Source organism: Lipotes vexillifer, unplaced genomic scaffold, assembly GCF_000442215.2.
Source record: "Lipotes vexillifer unplaced genomic scaffold, Lipotes_vexillifer_v1.1 scaffold914, whole genome shotgun sequence".
Taxonomy (NCBI): Eukaryota; Metazoa; Chordata; class Mammalia; order Artiodactyla; family Lipotidae; genus Lipotes; species Lipotes vexillifer.
This window is the reverse complement of record NW_006780388.1, coordinates 4,438,738-4,455,349: the sequence shown is the minus strand read 5'-3', so window position 1 is coordinate 4,455,349 and position 16,612 is coordinate 4,438,738. Positions and strand designations below refer to the sequence as shown.

At 62.3% G+C, this 16,612-nt stretch overlaps 2 protein-coding genes across 4 annotated transcripts in view; one reads left to right on the top strand and one right to left on the bottom strand.

The window, feature by feature from the left end:
• Positions 1 to 7,607: 7,607 nt before the first annotated feature.
• MPG (N-methylpurine DNA glycosylase) lies at positions 7,608 to 13,494 on the top strand. The gene is made up of 3 exons (XM_007453643.1): positions 7,608 to 7,829; positions 10,495 to 10,699; positions 13,088 to 13,494. Exons 1-3 carry the CDS (start codon positions 7,608 to 7,610, stop codon positions 13,492 to 13,494), a joined length of 834 nt encoding a protein of 277 aa, XP_007453705.1.
• A 458-nt stretch (positions 13,495 to 13,952) lies between these two features.
• NPRL3 (NPR3 like, GATOR1 complex subunit) overlaps positions 13,953 to 16,612 on the bottom strand; it is a 36,605-nt gene continuing 33,945 nt past the window's right edge. The window contains exons 11-13 of one of the 3 annotated variants that reach the window (XM_007453640.1): positions 15,769 to 15,958; positions 14,877 to 15,069; positions 13,953 to 14,333 (exon numbers count right to left, since the gene is read on the bottom strand). In XM_007453640.1, the coding sequence (XP_007453702.1) occupies positions 14,168 to 14,333; positions 14,877 to 15,069; positions 15,769 to 15,958 (549 nt within the window). In that variant the 3' untranslated portion in view covers positions 13,953 to 14,167. The remainder of the gene's footprint in view (positions 14,334 to 14,876; positions 15,070 to 15,768; positions 15,959 to 16,612) is intronic. The other 2 variants (XM_007453642.1, XM_007453641.1) reach the window with 2 other exon arrangements.

Here is a 16,612-nt window from a genome sequence, read left to right as displayed (position 1 = left end):
CCAGACCCCGGCGGCGCCAAGCGGCTTCGGCCGTGGAGGGGTGGGGACGGGCCCCGCGCGCGGCGGACGCAGCCCCGGAACCCACCCGGCCCGCGCCCCGCACCCCCCGCCCCGCGCGCTCACTCACCGCCGCCGCCGGCACCGGGGCCTCGGGGGTCCTGAGGGCTTCGGGGAGGGGCTGCCGCCGCCGGCCCGAGGGCACCCGCGCCAAGTCCCCGCCCGCCCGCCCGGGAATGCCATGGAGCGAGGGGCGTGCGCGCCGGGGGCGGGCCCGGCCGGAGGGGGCGGCCGCGCTGACTCAAGGCTCAGGAATGCGCGCGCGGCCCGCCCGGCCCGAGTCACCTCCTCCGGGAGGGCGGCGGGGACACCTGCGGCTGGGGGTCGAAAGCGCCTTGATCGGGGAGGGAGGACCTGGTGGCCCAGCTGGACCGAACCTGATGGTCAGCGTCAGCCACTCCCGGACTCCAAGTGAGTCCTGACCTTATTCTGCTTTGACTTGTGCTTGAGAAGTGGGCGGGGGGCGCTGTGAGGAGGGGGAGGGGGGAGGGGGGAGGCGGCCCTGGATCTACCGTAAACCGAACCGCCAGCCTCCTCCGAAGGCCGCGCTGCCCAGTCTCTCACCCTAAGCCGCACGGGAGCCTCACTCGCACACACATGCCCCTGCGTTCATACACTTAAACACACACACTCTGTACCCACTCACACTCATGCTCCCCCACGTGTTCCTTTACTCACACCTGTTTACACAGACTCACATACACACACCTCTGCATATACACAGTAACACCTCCATGCTCACTCTCACCCATTTACACACGTGCACACAACCACTGATGCACACTCAGTCGCACTGGCACCAAAGGCAGGATCAGAGCAGTGACCTCCTCCCCGGGCCCCTGTGCTCCCCACCCACTGAAGCCCTGCTCCCCCAACAGGCACTCCCAGGCCAGGCTGGAACTCCTGGAGCAGAGGCGCAGAGGCGGCAGCACCATTTCCGGCGACCACTCTGTCTGTGCTCCTCCCTCTTTCAGGGCTCACCCACCAGCCCTGTGGGCCCATCCCTGCACTCCCTGCGTCGAACACAAAATGGCCCATCTGCTCTAGGCTGAGGCTGCTGGCGGGAGTTTTCCAGCATTCCTCTCCCTCTCTCCTGACATTGCAGGAGTTGGTGGGGCACAATCACCAGAGAAAGAGCCGGGAATGGGGGAGGGGGTGCCAATAGCAGGGCAGGGCTGACCAGGAGCTGTGAGTGGTGGAGGGGCACAGACTTCCACCCCGTAGGGAGCAGAACTGGGACCATGGGTGTCCTAAGGACCCTTCCGCTGGGAGCCAGAATACTGAGGCACATGAGGCCCAGCCCCTCCAGCTTTGGAGGGCCCACAAGTGTGTCTTTACAGGGCCTTTGCTGATCTGGGACCAGGAGGCAATGGTCCTCTCTGAACAGAGGTGCTGCCACGGTCAGGTCAGCAAGCTATGCCCAGGGTATGACCGCAGACAAAGCCCTGGTCCTTGGCTACACAGAAAGAAGACAACTTGAGGTGGCAGCCAACTCACAGTTGGCCCTGGAGCCTGGGAAAGGGATAGAATCCTCCAACTGTCTCCTCATCCATACCACAGGGCAGAGTGGTGCCTGCACACTCGGGGTCATTTATGAACTCAGGCATATCAACACAATTCCTAGGTAGAGGGAGACAATGGAAGCTTTGGAGGGGCTACAAGAGGACTCCTTCACTGGGGGGTGGGGTGGTGACTACAAGTGCCTTAGGGACACAAGGCAAGAAGGCTGAAGGCTGCCCAGTGCCGATGCTCAGGGCTCTAGCTGCCCACACTGCCACCCCTCCCATGCCAGGCTCTCACCCACAGAAAGGACAGTCTCTCCATGCCTGGCATTCTCGACCCCCTCCAGGAATAAGCACGCCCCGTCCACCTGGACGCTCAGCCTGGGCTGGCAGGGCCAGCGGCAGTGGTGTCATCTCTGGAGTCCAGGGCCTGGGCTCACCTCCAAAGCTTGCCGTGGCCAGGCATCCAGTGCTGCCAGGTCTCCTGCAGTGGGTACTGCAGGGTACCCAGGCCCCCTCCATGACCCAGACACTCATTCCCAGCTGCCAGGAGCATAGCCGTAGCTGGGTCACAGCAGAGACAGGTGTCCATCCCCAGTCCCCCCCCACCTCAACCCCCACCCCACCTGAAGTCACCTTCAGTGAATGAGAGCTGCCTTGCCCCAAGTAACACCCCCTCCCCAGAGAGGGTGGTCTATGTGTTCAGTCACAGGTAAGTGGCTTCCCCCTGGTTCATTCATTCAGGTTACCTCCAAAGGACCCTCTCAGCTCCAGTGGGACCCCCAGCAGCCTCTGTTGCAAACCCTTGCCCCTCACAGGTGTGGCTCCCAAGTACACCTTGGCAGGCAAACCCAGGAATCCCCAGGTTCTGAGCCCACCGAGCCTCCTGAGCGAGGACCCAGGTATCAGAACAGTATGAGCAGAGGCCTGGACCCAGTCCACAGGGACACGTGTGTGCACACACATGTGCTCTGTCTCACACCTGGCCCACTGCCCTGTGTTCTGGTGGAGGAGGGCCTGACATGGAAACCCAGCTCCCTGTCCCTCTTTTTCCTTTTCCCAGGCCCTGGAAATAGAAATCAGCTGCAATTGCCCAGTATGTGTGCAGGTGACTGGGGATGGGCAGGTATCTGGAGCACCCCCTGACTACGCTTCACTCTAGGACCTGAGGGGGTGGCAGTCCTGACCACTGAGAGGAATCCCCACCAGCCACTCTGGAATCAGCTCAGCAGGCCAGCCTGAGCTTTGGGGGGCCTGAATGGGCCCGGGACCAGCCCCTGGCTATTTGGGGAAGAGGCAGAAGTGGGCCAGACCAGCCAGGGCCTGAAGTCACTGTCTATTTGAGGCAGCTGCCCCTCCCCATGTCTTGGGGCCTGGCAACGGGGGGCCTTAAGTACCTGGCCTCAGGGCCCGGCAGCACTGGCAGCACAGCCCCAGGAAGGCAAGATGCAGCCCACAGCTGCTCGCTCTGCCCAAGGAGCCTCCGAGCCCCCAGGACCCATCAGCTGCAGGGGGCCCCAGAGGCCGCCCTGCTGAGATGTCACCCCCAGAAGGTGCTGCCCTTTTCACGGTGTTAGCTGTCCCTACATAGAGAGAAGGACAGTGAACAGTGTGCTGGGTAGGAACAGTGCTGGCCTCTGTGGCTGATGGAGCCACTGTCCTTTCTCTCAAGGCTCCAGGGTCTGACGGCTCCTCCAGAGGCCATGGCTGGCCTGGCAGGGCAGAGCAACTCACCCCAGTACTGGCCCCTTTCAAAGCATTGAGGGTGTCCTCACCTTCATCCTCCACGGACATCCTCCAAAGAGCCTCTCCCAGCCCAGAAGCAGGGCACTCTGGGGATGAGAAGAGAAGGCCCCAGGCCCCTCCTCCCACGGAGACCACCTTCTTACCCCCAGCCTGCCTGCCCTGTAGGCCACAGTGGGAATGCTCAGCCCACCACTTCCAGCCTGTGGTGGAGCCTCAGACCACAAACCAGGAAGTGGGGGGGGGTGGGGGGAAGGGGGGGCAGAGGTTGTGCAAGGCCCTGCACTCAGGCTGGAACATCTGGAGAAGGGGTTGCTGGCTCCAGCCCTACCTCCTCCTGGGCTGTCCTCCAAGCCTCTCTTTCCTCATCTTCAAGTTGGGAAAAAGATGTCCTTCTGGGAATGTGTGGACTCCCCATGATTTCTACAAGAACCATGCACTATTTGTGAAATCAAAATGAAAATGAATACAAAACCGCACCCACCCTGCCCCTGCCCCCACCAGGGGGACTGGTCCAACTGTAGCCTCAGTTTCCCTGCCGGAGCAGGGAGAGGGGGAAGGGAGGAGGGAAGGGAGGTTGGGCACACAGGAAGGCAGGAGGGGGAGTCATTGTTCGGACAGAATGGCTGCAGCGGGTAAGGAGGAAAGAAAGGGGTGGGAGTCACATCCAGGCCCGCCTCACAAGCACTCATTGACGACACACTGCCCACCCCTGGAAGGAAGCGGCACAAAGTGCCACAGACAGCTGGGTGGCTTCCAGCAGGCAGCTGAAAGGCTGCTGCCCCTCCCTCCGCAGGAAGTCCTGGTTGGGGCCCTGGGGGGAGCGGGGAGTACAGCTGGGCCTGGGCCTGGGCTGGAGTTGAGCTCCTGGGCTGGTCCAAGGAGGAGGAGGAGGAGTTGGAGACCAGGGTTCTCCCAGCTGGACTTGCCCTTAGACCAGGTGCCACACTTGCTCATCCCAGGGCCCCAGTCACGTGGCCCGTCAAGCACCTCCCCCCCACACACACCATCCTTTGCCCAACTGTTCTCCAAGGCCCCACGGGTACCCCTCACAGGGCCAGGGTGACACAAGTCAGACAGCTCAGGACATGGTCCAGGGCAGGGGCGTTCCCCCTGCTGCCCCAAAGGGCAGTGGCATACCTCACACTGCCCCCAGCCATTGCCCTTCAGGAGGGGTGTTCCTGGGTCCCCACAGCCCTCCTGCTTGCCTCAGCCTCTTCAGGAGGCTGGCCATGCTCCAGCAGGCCCACCCCTGGACCTGGGCGGGCTCCTCTCAGCATCCTTCGGTGGTGGGAATGGTGGGGGCCCCACTGCAGACACAGAATCCCAGGACCCATCCATATTGTGATGGGAGTGGTGGTGCTTCCAGAAAGGCCTGGGTCCACTTCCAGGACAAAGTCTTCCTGGCCCCCTCCCCCGACCTATCTGTCCCCCCCACCCAAATGCTCCGCAGGTATGGAGCAAGTAATGCCCCTCCGCAGTCCCAAGGACCAGGGGCTCCGACACCACCTCCCTCACGCACACTCCACGCGCACCCCACCGAACCGTCTGGGGCACCCCCAAGCCACTACACCCCCAGCCGGGGCCCCTCTAGGGCCCAGTCAAGGTTCACAGGGGCCAAGCCTCTTTCTTGGTGGTCTGACCACAAGCTGGAGGTCACCAGGTGGGGTGAGCGCTGCGACTGCGGCGGGACCAGGGTGCAAGTGGGGCGGGGGGCATGTCACTGGGAAGGGCGCGGGACGGAGGGCTCCCCTCCACCCCAGCTGCCTGCTCCCCCTCCTCACACCACAACTGTCCCAGCAGCCCCGGGCCTTTGTCCCGGATGGGAGGTAGGGCGCGGGGCAGGGGCGACGGCAGGGAACTCCGATCGCTAGCCCGGCCCCACCCCCGGGGCGGATCCGCGCCTGCGCCCGCCCCCTCCCCCCCGCCGGGCTTCCGTCCTTCGCGCAGGCGCCGGCTCCAGCCCCGGACCCGGCGGCGCTTCCGGGTGGGCGCTGGGGTTCGCTCCGCGCCGGGCTGGGCTCCGCGCCGGCAGGTACCGGCTTCGAGAGCCCTGACGGAACTGCCGGTTGCCTGCCTGTGATAAAGCTCTTCCATGAGTATAAACTGCTTCAGTCCTGTGAGTTCTTTCAGAGATGATTAATGGGTAACTAACAGAGCAAGGGTGAGAAGGGACTTCAGATACAAACCATTCTGCGGCCTGACGGGTGGGCGCTGGGGTTCGCTCCGCGCCGGGCTGGGCTCCGCGCCGGCAGGTACCGGCTTCGAGAGCCCTGACGGAACTGCCGGTTGCCCGCGCGCCGCGGGGCCCAGGTGAGTGCGCGCCCAGGTGAGCGTGCTCGTCGCCGGACGCACGGCCGAAGGACTGGCTCGGGGGCGGTCCCCCCGGAGTCGCACCGCCACCGCAGTGAGCCCTGAGTGGGAGCCAGTAATGTGCGCACGGGCCGCCCCTAGGCGTCTGCAGTTTCCAGACGAGCGCCTGACGGCGGGGTTGGGCCGGCTTGGCTGCTCCATTTGCCAGAAACAAAGCCGAGGCCCGGCCCGAGGTCGCCAGTGAGGTCTGAGAGGAGCGCCCGCCACCGGTTTCCTGCTTACGTGCTGGGCGCTCAGCCTGGCTCAGACGCCCCCTGCTCCGAGCCTGCCTGCCGCAGAAATGACCATAGGGTTGCCTCGAGGGACCACGTCCCCACACTCCTCCCTTCAGTGTCTGTCCCACACGGATAAATGCTCTCCCTCTATTTACTAACCCACTGTCTGCCCAGGTTTTGATGGAGGACTGGCGGGTCCCTTGGGTGCCCCCATCCAGGCTGCTGTTTTCTGCCCTCCACTGGCTGGGCCCAGCCAGGGAAGAGACCCTTGTCCCCAGGTTTTGCGTTTCTTCTTAACATTGGTGAGTGCTCGCTGTACCCAGACAAGTGCTTACCCGGCTTCTCATTTTATTCTCAGAACCATCTTGTATGACAATGTTGGTTCCCTTTCTGCAGATGAAACAGGCACAGACACCTTAGGTCACTTTCTGGGGCAGTGGTCACTCTTGGGTGCAACGGCAGGGTCACTCCACTCTTCAGCTTGAGGCAGGTTCAAATCCTAGGTCTGCAGAGGGGGAGACAAGGCCTCTCTGAGCCTCAGTCCCAGGGCATCTGCATGAGCACCCCCCACTGCCCAGGGTGGGTCAGGGCAGAGACCCAGCGCCACCCCAGAGCCTCGGGGCAGGCCGGGGGCCAAACCTGGGCGGAGAACAGGGGCCGCAGCGTCCTGGAGTCAGCCTGTGGTGGGTGTTGGCAAATGCACCTGGCTGCAGACATCCATTCTCAGCAGGCTGGCAGCTCTGGACAACATAGAATGTCAGCACTTACGCTAAAAATAATGCGTCTGTCACATGCCAGGGAGGTACGGGAATCAGCCCCTAAGGAGGGTGTTTCCAGGCCCCAGTGCTCACCTGCTGTTCCTTTCCTTGGAGAGCAGCTGGTCCCAGAACGGCCAAGGGTGTGTGGTCAGGTTTCCCAGGCCCTGTGGCAGCAGGTGGGAGGCAGACAGTGTGCTGGTCTCTGCAGATCCTCCTCATTCCTCACACCTCACTTTTGCCTCACTTATCCTTATTCTGACATCCTGGGTCATGAGACAGGACAGCTGGGGACTCATTGGGGGTCATACCCTGAGCGCTTGGGATGGGGCCAAGTAGACAGTCTGCCTGGTGCTCACCCATGTGCGTGTGTCAGGCCTTCTGGGCCATTCTAGGAGGGGTCTGGCACAGTGGGAGCCCTGCCAGCATTGGGGAGGGGTGTGGATGACACAGTGACCCACAATCCGTTCCTCGGCCAGGCCCCACTGAGGTCACAGCTGTTTTAAAATTCCTGGTTAGGGGCAGGTGCAAAGGGAAGGGTTCCAGAAAGAAGCTCAGAAGTTCATTTGGAGACCACGTGATGAGTGGCAATCAGAGGGCAGCAGCCCTCCTGTCCCAGGCTTGGGTGCCACTGTCCCCTCCCCAGGCCCTGCAGCCCTTTGCCACTCCTGCTTGTGGATGGCACGTGCAGCAGAGTGGCTACCAGTCACTGCTGCCACCAGCCTGCCTTCACGTGCCGTCATTTCCCAAGTCTTCCTGGGTCCCAGCGCAGGGCTGAGCATGCCAGGTATGGCTCAAGTATGGCATTCTGTTTGCACAGGCTGGTTGCCCTCTTTTTGCATATGAGGAGACAGGCAGGCAGTTGAATGAGTCCTTGAGCTCCTGACTTCACTGCACAACCATCTATCCTCTCCTCTTCAGACCCTTTATCTTGTCCTTTCCCGTTTCAGCTTTCCTGAAGAATGGGGCAAAAAAAGCAGCGACTGTTGGAGGCCAAGCGGCATCAGAGCCCGCCAGATGGGACCCGGACAGCTTCCCCCAAGGAGCCCCGCTTGGAGCCACCCACGACCCTCGGCCCCCAGCGCAGCATCTATTTCTCAAGCCTAAAGGGCCGCCCTGCTCGCCTGGGATCAGAGTTTTTCGACCAGCCCGCAGTCCCCCTGGCACGGGCATTTCTGGGACAGGTAATGGACATGTAGCGGCGTGGCCTCTGCTGAAGGGTCATCACCGTGCAGCGTCTGTGGGCTCCAGCCCTCTCCCTCCTGGGCTCACGTCCCTGACTTGGCCCTGCGTGGCCGCGTGCAGTCAGCCGCTTTGCCCACATTTGCTCCTGGGTAGCTTCACCTCAGTCATCTGGGGCAGCCTCTGGGTCCAGGGTCAGCTGGGAAGGATGCCAAGGTTTTTAGGGGTGGCTGCCTGCTCTGGGCAGTGAGGACGGGGCAGCTACAACATTAGCCTTCCCCCTGGGGCTGTGGGAGCATTACCCCTGGTCCACCTGGGATTGCCCTCAGGGCAGGTTTCTTATAAGGACCACGGTCAATGCTGGCCCCCCTGTCTGTGAGGGGCTGCTTTTGCCTGCCCCGTTGCCTGACACAGTCAGTGCCCCTGCTGGAGCTTGTCTATGTGTGTAGCAGCTTTAGACACATGGCAGCTGAGGCCATGGCCTACAGGCTGCCCAGCATCAGGATTGTCTTGATGAAGGACAACCTCCTTCTCCCCACAGTGGCTCACAGTGCCAGAGCTGGCTTCCCAGCAGCCCCTGCAGCTCCAAGTTCTGGGGTGGGAAGCAGGACCGCCCAAGGCACTTGGGGGTGGAGCCCGTCACCATGTTGTGTGTACATGGCATGTGCCGCAGCAGCAGAGTTTTGGCCACATCCATCTGGAGTACCATCTGGCTAGGCCTGGCTTTCTGGTCCTCCTGGAGGTTCCATGGCTACGCTGTGTCCTTTAGTGAGCCTACTTTTAGGTTAAAATGGCCAAGGAGAGTCAGTTTCTGTGGCTAATAGAAAATTGGTGCCAGGAACAGATCCTAAAATGTGAGCTAGTGGAGTGTGACCTAAAGTGTGACCTCATTGAGAAGCGACCAGAGTCTCTTCCCATGAGGATGCTTTCAGCTGCAAGAGCCAGAAGGTCCTTGTAAAAGCACCTTAAGTCAGGAGAGGTTATGATCTCATGTAAAAGGGCACATGGGGCAGGTGGGCCCAGCATCAGGTAGAGGGCCCAAGGGCCTCAGTGTGTCACAGTCTCCCCCTAGGCTCCCCGAGGCTCGCATCACGCCTGTTTGAGCCCGAGGGTAGACAGGGCGATGTCCAGCAGAGAAGGGAGGGTCTCACCCTGTATGTGCCTTTGGTTAGGGAGGAGAGCCTTTTTCATTACCCCTCAGTGGACGTCCTCACAGACCTCTTGACCAGCCTTGGTCATGCACTCATCCTTAAGCAGGTCACTGCGAGGAGCAATGAGTTGCCATGACAACCCAGACCACTCTTGTGTCACCCTTTCAGCTGAGAAGGGTCTTGCCTCTCTCGGGACCCTCCACCAGCAAGGAGGAGATGCATATAATGGGGGTGAGGGGCAACCACCATCTGCTATCTGGAAATGATATCAGTGAAATTCAGGACAGGAAAGAAGACGGTGAGGAAAGGGCTGTGGGAGGCTCCTCCCCAGGCCCCATGGAGGTGTCAGGCTGACAGGGAATGCTCCCTCTCATATCCTGGGAAGATGGGAGGGAGGCCTCATCTGAGGTGCTCTGGCCAAGCCCACCTGTGCACACATATAGGAATTTGTGGGCTTTGTCTCCAGGAAGGCCTCCTCTAACCCTTACCCCCGAGTCCAGCCCCCAGCACACCCCTCCCTGCCCCCATGACACTGACCCTGGCCGCAGACACATTGAGCTCCGTGGGCTAAGGCATGGTGGCCTGACCATCCAACTTGCCTAAGGCTCTGGCCTAAGGACAAGGCAGGTGCTAGGGACAGCCCTGGTGAGGTGGCTGGCCCCTGAAACTCCACTGTGAACCCTGGTTGAGTCAGACCTGGGGCTCCGGACACTGGGCATGACTGCTGGCCATTCCTGGAGCCGTACCATGGTGATGCGTGGCGAAGGGCAGAGGGGCTCCAGGCGGGGGAGGACTCAGCTCCCGGGGTACTCAGTGCTCTGCAGGCCCTGCCTGGCTCTCCTGTGGCCTACTCTGTTCTCCTAGGTGCTCTGCTGGCCTGAGAGCACACACCCCTCTGGGGTCAGCCCCTGACAACTGCCCCCTGCCCTGTCCTCGGCTGGCCCCTCTGTCCCCTCCTGTACCCACCCTGCCCAGGGTGCTGTCCGAGGCAACCGTCGCCAGGCTTGCCTTCCTGGCCTGCTGCCTGCGCTGACCCACTCCTTGTGGAGCTCGTTACCCCCAGGGCCGTGGGCCAGGCCTGGGGCACTGCTGGGCAGCTGGTCCTGCTGCTTTCAGAGTTGGCTGGGTGGGGCTGAGTGTGACGGTCCTTTGCAGTTAGTCCAGGGGGAGGGGGCTCCACAGGCTCTGGAATCCCAGGCAGGGCCCTGTGCCCTTCACACTGCTCGGCCCCAGGCTAAGCTTTAAGTCCAAGGGGACCCTGCTGAGAGGAAGGGTGAGAATTCACTAGTGCTGGTGCCCAGCCCAGGCCTGGTCGGCCTGAGGTGGCTGCACCCTGTGGACAGGACACTTGGTGAGCAGGGCCTGTGGTCCAGTGGTCCAGCAGGATGGAGGGGATGGTGGGGAAGAGCCAGCTGTACCTGGGTGTCCTGTACCTGTACACCCTGAGCTGGGGAGATGAGTCCAGGCTGTGGACTGTCAGGGTGGAGCAAACCCGGCTCCTTCCTACGCTGAGCAGGTCTTGGTCCGACGGCTGGATGATGGCACAGAGCTCCGTGGCCGCATCGTGGAGACTGAGGCATACTTGGGGCCAGAGGATGAAGCTGCCCATTCGAGGGGCGGCCGGCAGACTCCCCGCAACCGCGGCATGTTCATGAAGCCAGGGACGCTGTATGTGTACCTCATCTATGGCATGTACTTCTGCATGAATGTCTCCAGCCAAGGTGAGTGGTGCTGGGGCTTGGGGAAGCAGGAGGCCTGGGCAGAGCCCCCTCAGCTGGCAGACCCCGGGAGGACCAGGTTGGCTAAGTGATTGAGCAGGGGGTTCCCTTGCTAGGCTAGGTGAGGGTTTCAGGAGCTTTGGCTGCACGGATGGTGGTTAGAGGTGCCGGGGGCCCCACAGAATAGAGGTCATGGGTTGACTTGAACACAGAGCACATGGGTTCACGAGCCCACCGCTGGCCCCAGAGCTCAGTGCTGGTGTCACTGCTGGCCCAGAGAGGACTCGGGAGGGGCTGATGTGGGGAAACAAGAGTGAGATCGATTTGGGGTGAGCTGGGCTCAGGCAGGAGCCTCGCCAGGTGGCCAGTTATGGGGTCTGGGTCAGTTGTTCTCAACTGGGGATGATACTGCCACCCTGGGGAACATTAGGCAATGTCTGGAGACATTTTTGGTCATCACATCTGTGGGGATGCTCCTGGCCTCTAGTGGGTGGAGGCCAGGGAGGATGCTCAGCAGTTCACAATGCACAGGATGGCCAACTCCACAGAATCATGGCCCCAAAGGTCAGTGGTGCTGATGGGAGAGATGCTGGTCTAAAGCTCCCGGGAGGGTCCACGCACCTTGGGGGACCCACTGGGTCTTTCGTGGGTAGGCAGCTGTGTTTTCCGAGTGGTCTGTGCTGGGAAGGAAGTGCCCAGCACCGCCTTGCCAGAGCCGCTGCTGACCAGCAGTGGTGGGTGGGGTGGGGGGTGGTCTGCCCAGCCCACTCTGGCTAGCCAGTCCTAGCGTCCATCTGCCGAGCCTCCCGCTGCCGACGCAAGATGAATGAAGGCTCGAGGACAATAAGGGGCTGCCGGTCACACACGTGGAAGGATTCCATTAATGTGTGAGTTGTGATTGCCCAGAATAGACAGCTGGGGATGCCTAATGCCAGAGCCACAGGGCCAGAGGACACAGGGAATCCACAACTGGCCCTGTGCCCAGCAGAAGGCAGGTGCTGTGTGAAACTGGGTGACAGGGACTGCCCCCGAGGGCCCTGTTATCAGGCGCAGAGCTTATTCCGGTCGCTAAGCTTTTCTTTGGCGTTAGCACCAGCCCCTCACGTGAGAGGAGACTGCACTTGGACAAGGGGCTGCAGTCAGTGAGGAAAGGGAGGAGCCCAAGTTTCTGCGGGTACAGCGGACAGAGCAGATGTGGGAGGTGGTGTGTTACTTTCTGGTTACGTGACCAGGATGCCCCAGGAACGTCGAGGTTAGGGGAGCAGAAAACCACATGGGTACAGACAGGGCCAGGGGTCATCCAGGTGGAGTGAGGGAGAGGGGCAGCTGAGACAGTCCTTGCCTGTGGGTTGGAGGCCGTGCAGAGACCGGGACTTGGGGCTGTGCGGTTGGTGCAGGCAGACGGGGTTGGTGGGGGGTGATGGGGAGGCCTGGTGCGACGAGGTAGGGGTGTTCTGTTTGTCAGGAGTCTGGACTCAGGTGCATCCCAGGAGAGGAGGGGTCAGCTACTCCTCCAGACCTGTCTGCAGGTGGTACCCACTACGCTCAGGATGGAACCAGAGGGAGCTTTGAGGCCAGTGAGGGGAGCTACCCGGGAATCACAGAGTGACTAAAACTCAAGGCTTTAGGTGCCCTTGGGCACATCCTGAAGTGCTTTGAAAGCTGGCTGGTTAAGGGACGTCTGGTCGCACACATCCCCACACTTGCTGGCTGTGCAGGAGGCCAGCTCCTAGGTGCTGATGGGAAGGCCTGTGTGGCTGAGGCCTGAGAGAGGGACTGGCCTGGCCACGCCTCAGGCTGAGCCCCTCAGACTCCCAGCTAGTGGGTGGGCTGAGAGTCAGGGGAGCAGGTGTCCCAGGACAGTGGCCTTGCTGGAGGGTCAGGGCGCCTCTGTCCAGGGCGCAGGGAGTAATCACTGTCCCCAGCCAGGAATCCAAGGGGATCTGGACAGATGTGTCTTCTCGAGGGAATCCCTGGGCCTGGGTGTCTGCTTGCCGTCCCACAGGTGGCCTGAACTGGTTGGGGAGGGGACCCCACGGAGGTGGGGGGCTATGTCGGTACCTCCTGCTCTGTCAGTTTCCGCACTGGATCCTAGGGTGGGGCTCACCTGCATCCTGTGCACACAGGTGGCTGCTCCAAGCCAGGCTTCCAGCTTCCCCAACAGCCAGTGGGGGAGGTGGTTGGGGGACCCCGGGGTTTTCTTTGCTGACCTCACAGAGGGAGCTAGGGAGCTCCATGCCTCCCCAGCTGGTGCCTTGTGGGTGCAGGTGTGCGGGAGGGGGAAGCAAGCAGAGGGTTTGGATGGTGAGTGAGCACAGGTGTCACCCCCAAAGCTTTGGTCGGGCCTTGGGTAGCGGGGCGACAGCCTGGGAGGCTTCATCTCTTCCACAGGTGATGGGGCATGTGTCCTGCTCCGAGCGCTGGAGCCCCTGGGGGGCCTGGAGGCCATGCGGCAGCTTCGCCACACCCTCCGCAAAGGCGTTGCTGGACGAGCCCTCAAAGACCTTGAGCTCTGCAACGGTCCCTCTAAGCTGTGCCAGGCCCTGGCCATCGACAAGAGCTTCGACCAGCGGGACCTGGCCACAGACGAGGCTGTGTGGCTGGAGCAGGGCCCCCTGGGGCCCAGTGAGCCAGCTGTGGTGGCAGCAGCCCGAGTGGGCGTTGGCCGTGCAGGAGAGTGGGCCCTGAAGCCCCTGCGCTTCTATGTGCAGGGCAGCCCCTGGGTCAGTGTGGTAGGCAGAGCGGCCGAACGGGACACACAGGCCAGAGCAAAGGCCAGCCGGGATGAGGATTTTTAATTGTTTAAAAATGAAATAAATGCTGTGCTTATAGAAAACAGTGTCATTTGTGTCTCGGCTGGAGCCCCTGTCGGTGGCCAGCTCGTCTCTGTGGGAGGACCCGGGGCCAGCAGGTGCACTGCCTCCTCAGGCCTGAGGCAGCCGTGTGTGGGGAGCCGCGGTGCAGACACTCCCCACCCCCACCCCCACCCCCGGCCAAGGGGAAGCTAAGACAGCTGCGGGACACCGTTAGCCCAGGGCCTCGTGCCTCAGGTGGCACGGGGGCGACCGCTTGGCCATGGCCTCCTGGTGGCTAACACAGGACTGTGCTGGGGGGAGGGGCTGGGCCAGGCACCGGCAAGCTGCGGGGAAGGGTGCCTGCAGGCGGCCAGTGCTGGCCATACAGGCCAGGCCAGGCCCTCGGACCTGAAGCTCTGGACGGCCCAGGCCCGGGGAACATGGGAGGGGGAGCGGGCCTCTGAGAGAAACACGGGCCAAGTTGTTGGTGTGGGCAGCATGCAAGCCTCACTCAGAGGCAAGAGTCCTGGACGCTCTCCCAGCTCGAGCCTCACCTTCTCAGCTCAGAGCCCCTGAGGCTGTTTCCAGGACTGGAGGCAGGTGAGGATGTGGAGAGCAGGGGCCCCATGGGGAGGGAAGGAGCCTGCGGGGGGGAGGCTCCCTCCGGTGCCCCAGCTCAGGTGAGCAGGGCCTGGAAGACAGTGATGACCGGATCCTCGTGGGTGGTCACCACCAGGACACTGCGGAACTTGTCCACCAGCGCGAGCAGCTGGGAGCGCCGCGTGTTCTCGTTGTACATGATCTCCTCCAGGTGGTGGCGGCCGCGGAAATAGTGCAGGAGCCTGGGGGTGGAGGGTGGCCATGAACACAGCTACAGGGCTGGCGGCAGGGGGCGTCCTCAGACAGGCCCCTGCCCCAAGCCGTGCCCTGGACCCGCCGCCCACCGTGGCCCCGGAAATGTCACCCTGCCTCAGCGCCCTGACGGAGGTGAGGGCAGTGCAGGGTCAGCTGGCAGCTTCTCTGCTTCATGCTGCTGTGGCTCTTAGGGCACCTCGGCTGGGGGCTCAGTCCCTGACAACCTGGCGCTCCCAGAACACCATACACCCAGTGCACCCAACTCAGGGTTGGGTGTGACAAGTCTGTGTCACCTGTGGCGTGGAGACCAAGGGCCCCACCTGATCCCCATGAGGACAAGAACTTGCTGCTGTTTCCCAAGACATGACAAGAAACACCCAGGAAGTACAGAAGAGACCCCCACATGCAGGTGCCAGGTAGCGACGGCTGTGTACTGGAGATGCCGCCTCAACCAGTGAGGGCTGTTTGCCATCGGGATTTAAGCTGAGATCCACTTTCTGTCCTGTCCCTAGATGTGGCCCCTGCTCCACCTGGCAAACATGCGGAGGTCCTCAGGGTTCTGTGCCGCGGGCACGCTGAGGATGGCTGCCCGTTCATGCTCAGACAGGCTGGCCAGCAGGTTCTCCGTCATCCTCCTGTTGAGTGGCGAGTCCCCACTGGGGAGCAGCTCTGCACTGGAGTTGTCCATGCTGGGGCTGGTGAGGGTCATGTCATCACTGCTGGCTGAGGACGGGCACAGTCAGGGAGCGGCTGCCCCCAACCCCACGAGTCACCTGCGCCCACCTGGGAAATAACTGCTGTGCCCTTGGGGAGCAGCCCCTCACCCCAAGGCCAGCCTGGTCATCCAACCCCTCCCACCCACTCAGAAGACAGGAGCCCTGGGCAGGCAGGTCCAGCACTGAGCCTGATGTCCAAGGCCCCGCCTTATCCTGGGGAGGTGCCTCCCCCTAAGCCTTCCAGCCCCTCGTCTTCCCCAAGCCAGGGACCTGGGGGCTCGGGGCTGCCGCCTTAGGGGGCACACCGTGGCCAAAACAGCTCCTTCGAAAAGGGACTATGACAGTCACTGTCTCCTCAGGCCCTGAGCATGGAGGTTTCAACGGTCCTCCCAGGGACAGGGTGTGGTCTGCTCTGACCCCAGGCTGGGCCAGGCTGCTCCTGACTCAGCGAGGTAGAGCCTCGTCCTCAGGGAGGCGGGGGAGGGGACCTCCCCAAGGGAGAGCTGCCCAGCTGGGCAAAGTGGCATCCTCGGGGATACAGCTGCCCATGGGCACTGTGTGTGCACGTTTTCGAGTGCAGCCCTGTGAAGGTGCTGTGGTCATTACCTGAGGCGCCCAAACTGGGCCTCCTGGCCGCCTGCCTCTTCCAAGGGCGCCCAAGGTGCTCACCCCCCACCAGACAGATGCCCTGGGCAGGGGGTCCTACTTGGGGAGCCAAAGCTGAGGGCGTTGGGCGTGCTGAGGCTGCGGCCGCCAACCCTGGTGGTGAGGGGCACATCATCCTCCCGGGGGCGGGGCTCGTCCTCACTGGGCGAGGCCATCAGGCAAACGTAGGTGTGCAGCTGGACCAGGAGCCTGCGCTGCAGCATCCACACCACCATCTGGATGAGCTGCGTCTGCAGGATGGGCAGGCCTGAGACATGACCCCCAGGTCACCCCGGAGGTCAGGGTGAGGCCCCACACCTCAAGAGAGGGAGCGCCCAGCTGCCAGCCGCTCTGCAACCCCAACTCCCACCCAGGGGAGGCAGCGGGGCCACACCTGCCCTTGCTCCATCATACGCCCGGGCTGCCCACGGCTGTCCTTTCTTGCCCAGAGCTGAGGAGCAGGACCTGTGACGCGAAGGACCTGCTCTGCCTCCTCTTCCCCAGCCCACTGGCCTCTGTGGGGACCCTGGACACTGTTCAGAAAGAGGCTGCTGGCAGCTGCCCTGAGAGCAAAAAAGTCCTCCCCTTGGGTCAAACTGAAAGCCCGCCCGGGGACCGGGAAGCCTGTGCAGGTGGTGCTCCAGCAGCCGTGAGTGGGGGTGTGTGTGCACATGGCGTCCACGTCCTCAGACCCACACACCCACCTGCTCATCCCTGGGGGTCCCTTGCTGGGAGGGGCTGGCTGACCAGGCATGGAAATAGGGGCATACGTGACCCAGTCACACCAAAGAAAATTGAAAAGGATTGTAAAAATTAAATTATGAGGGACTTCCCTGGTGGTCCAGTGGTTAAGACTCCTTGCTCCCGGGCTTCCCTGGTGGCGCAGTGGTTGGGGGTCCGCCTGC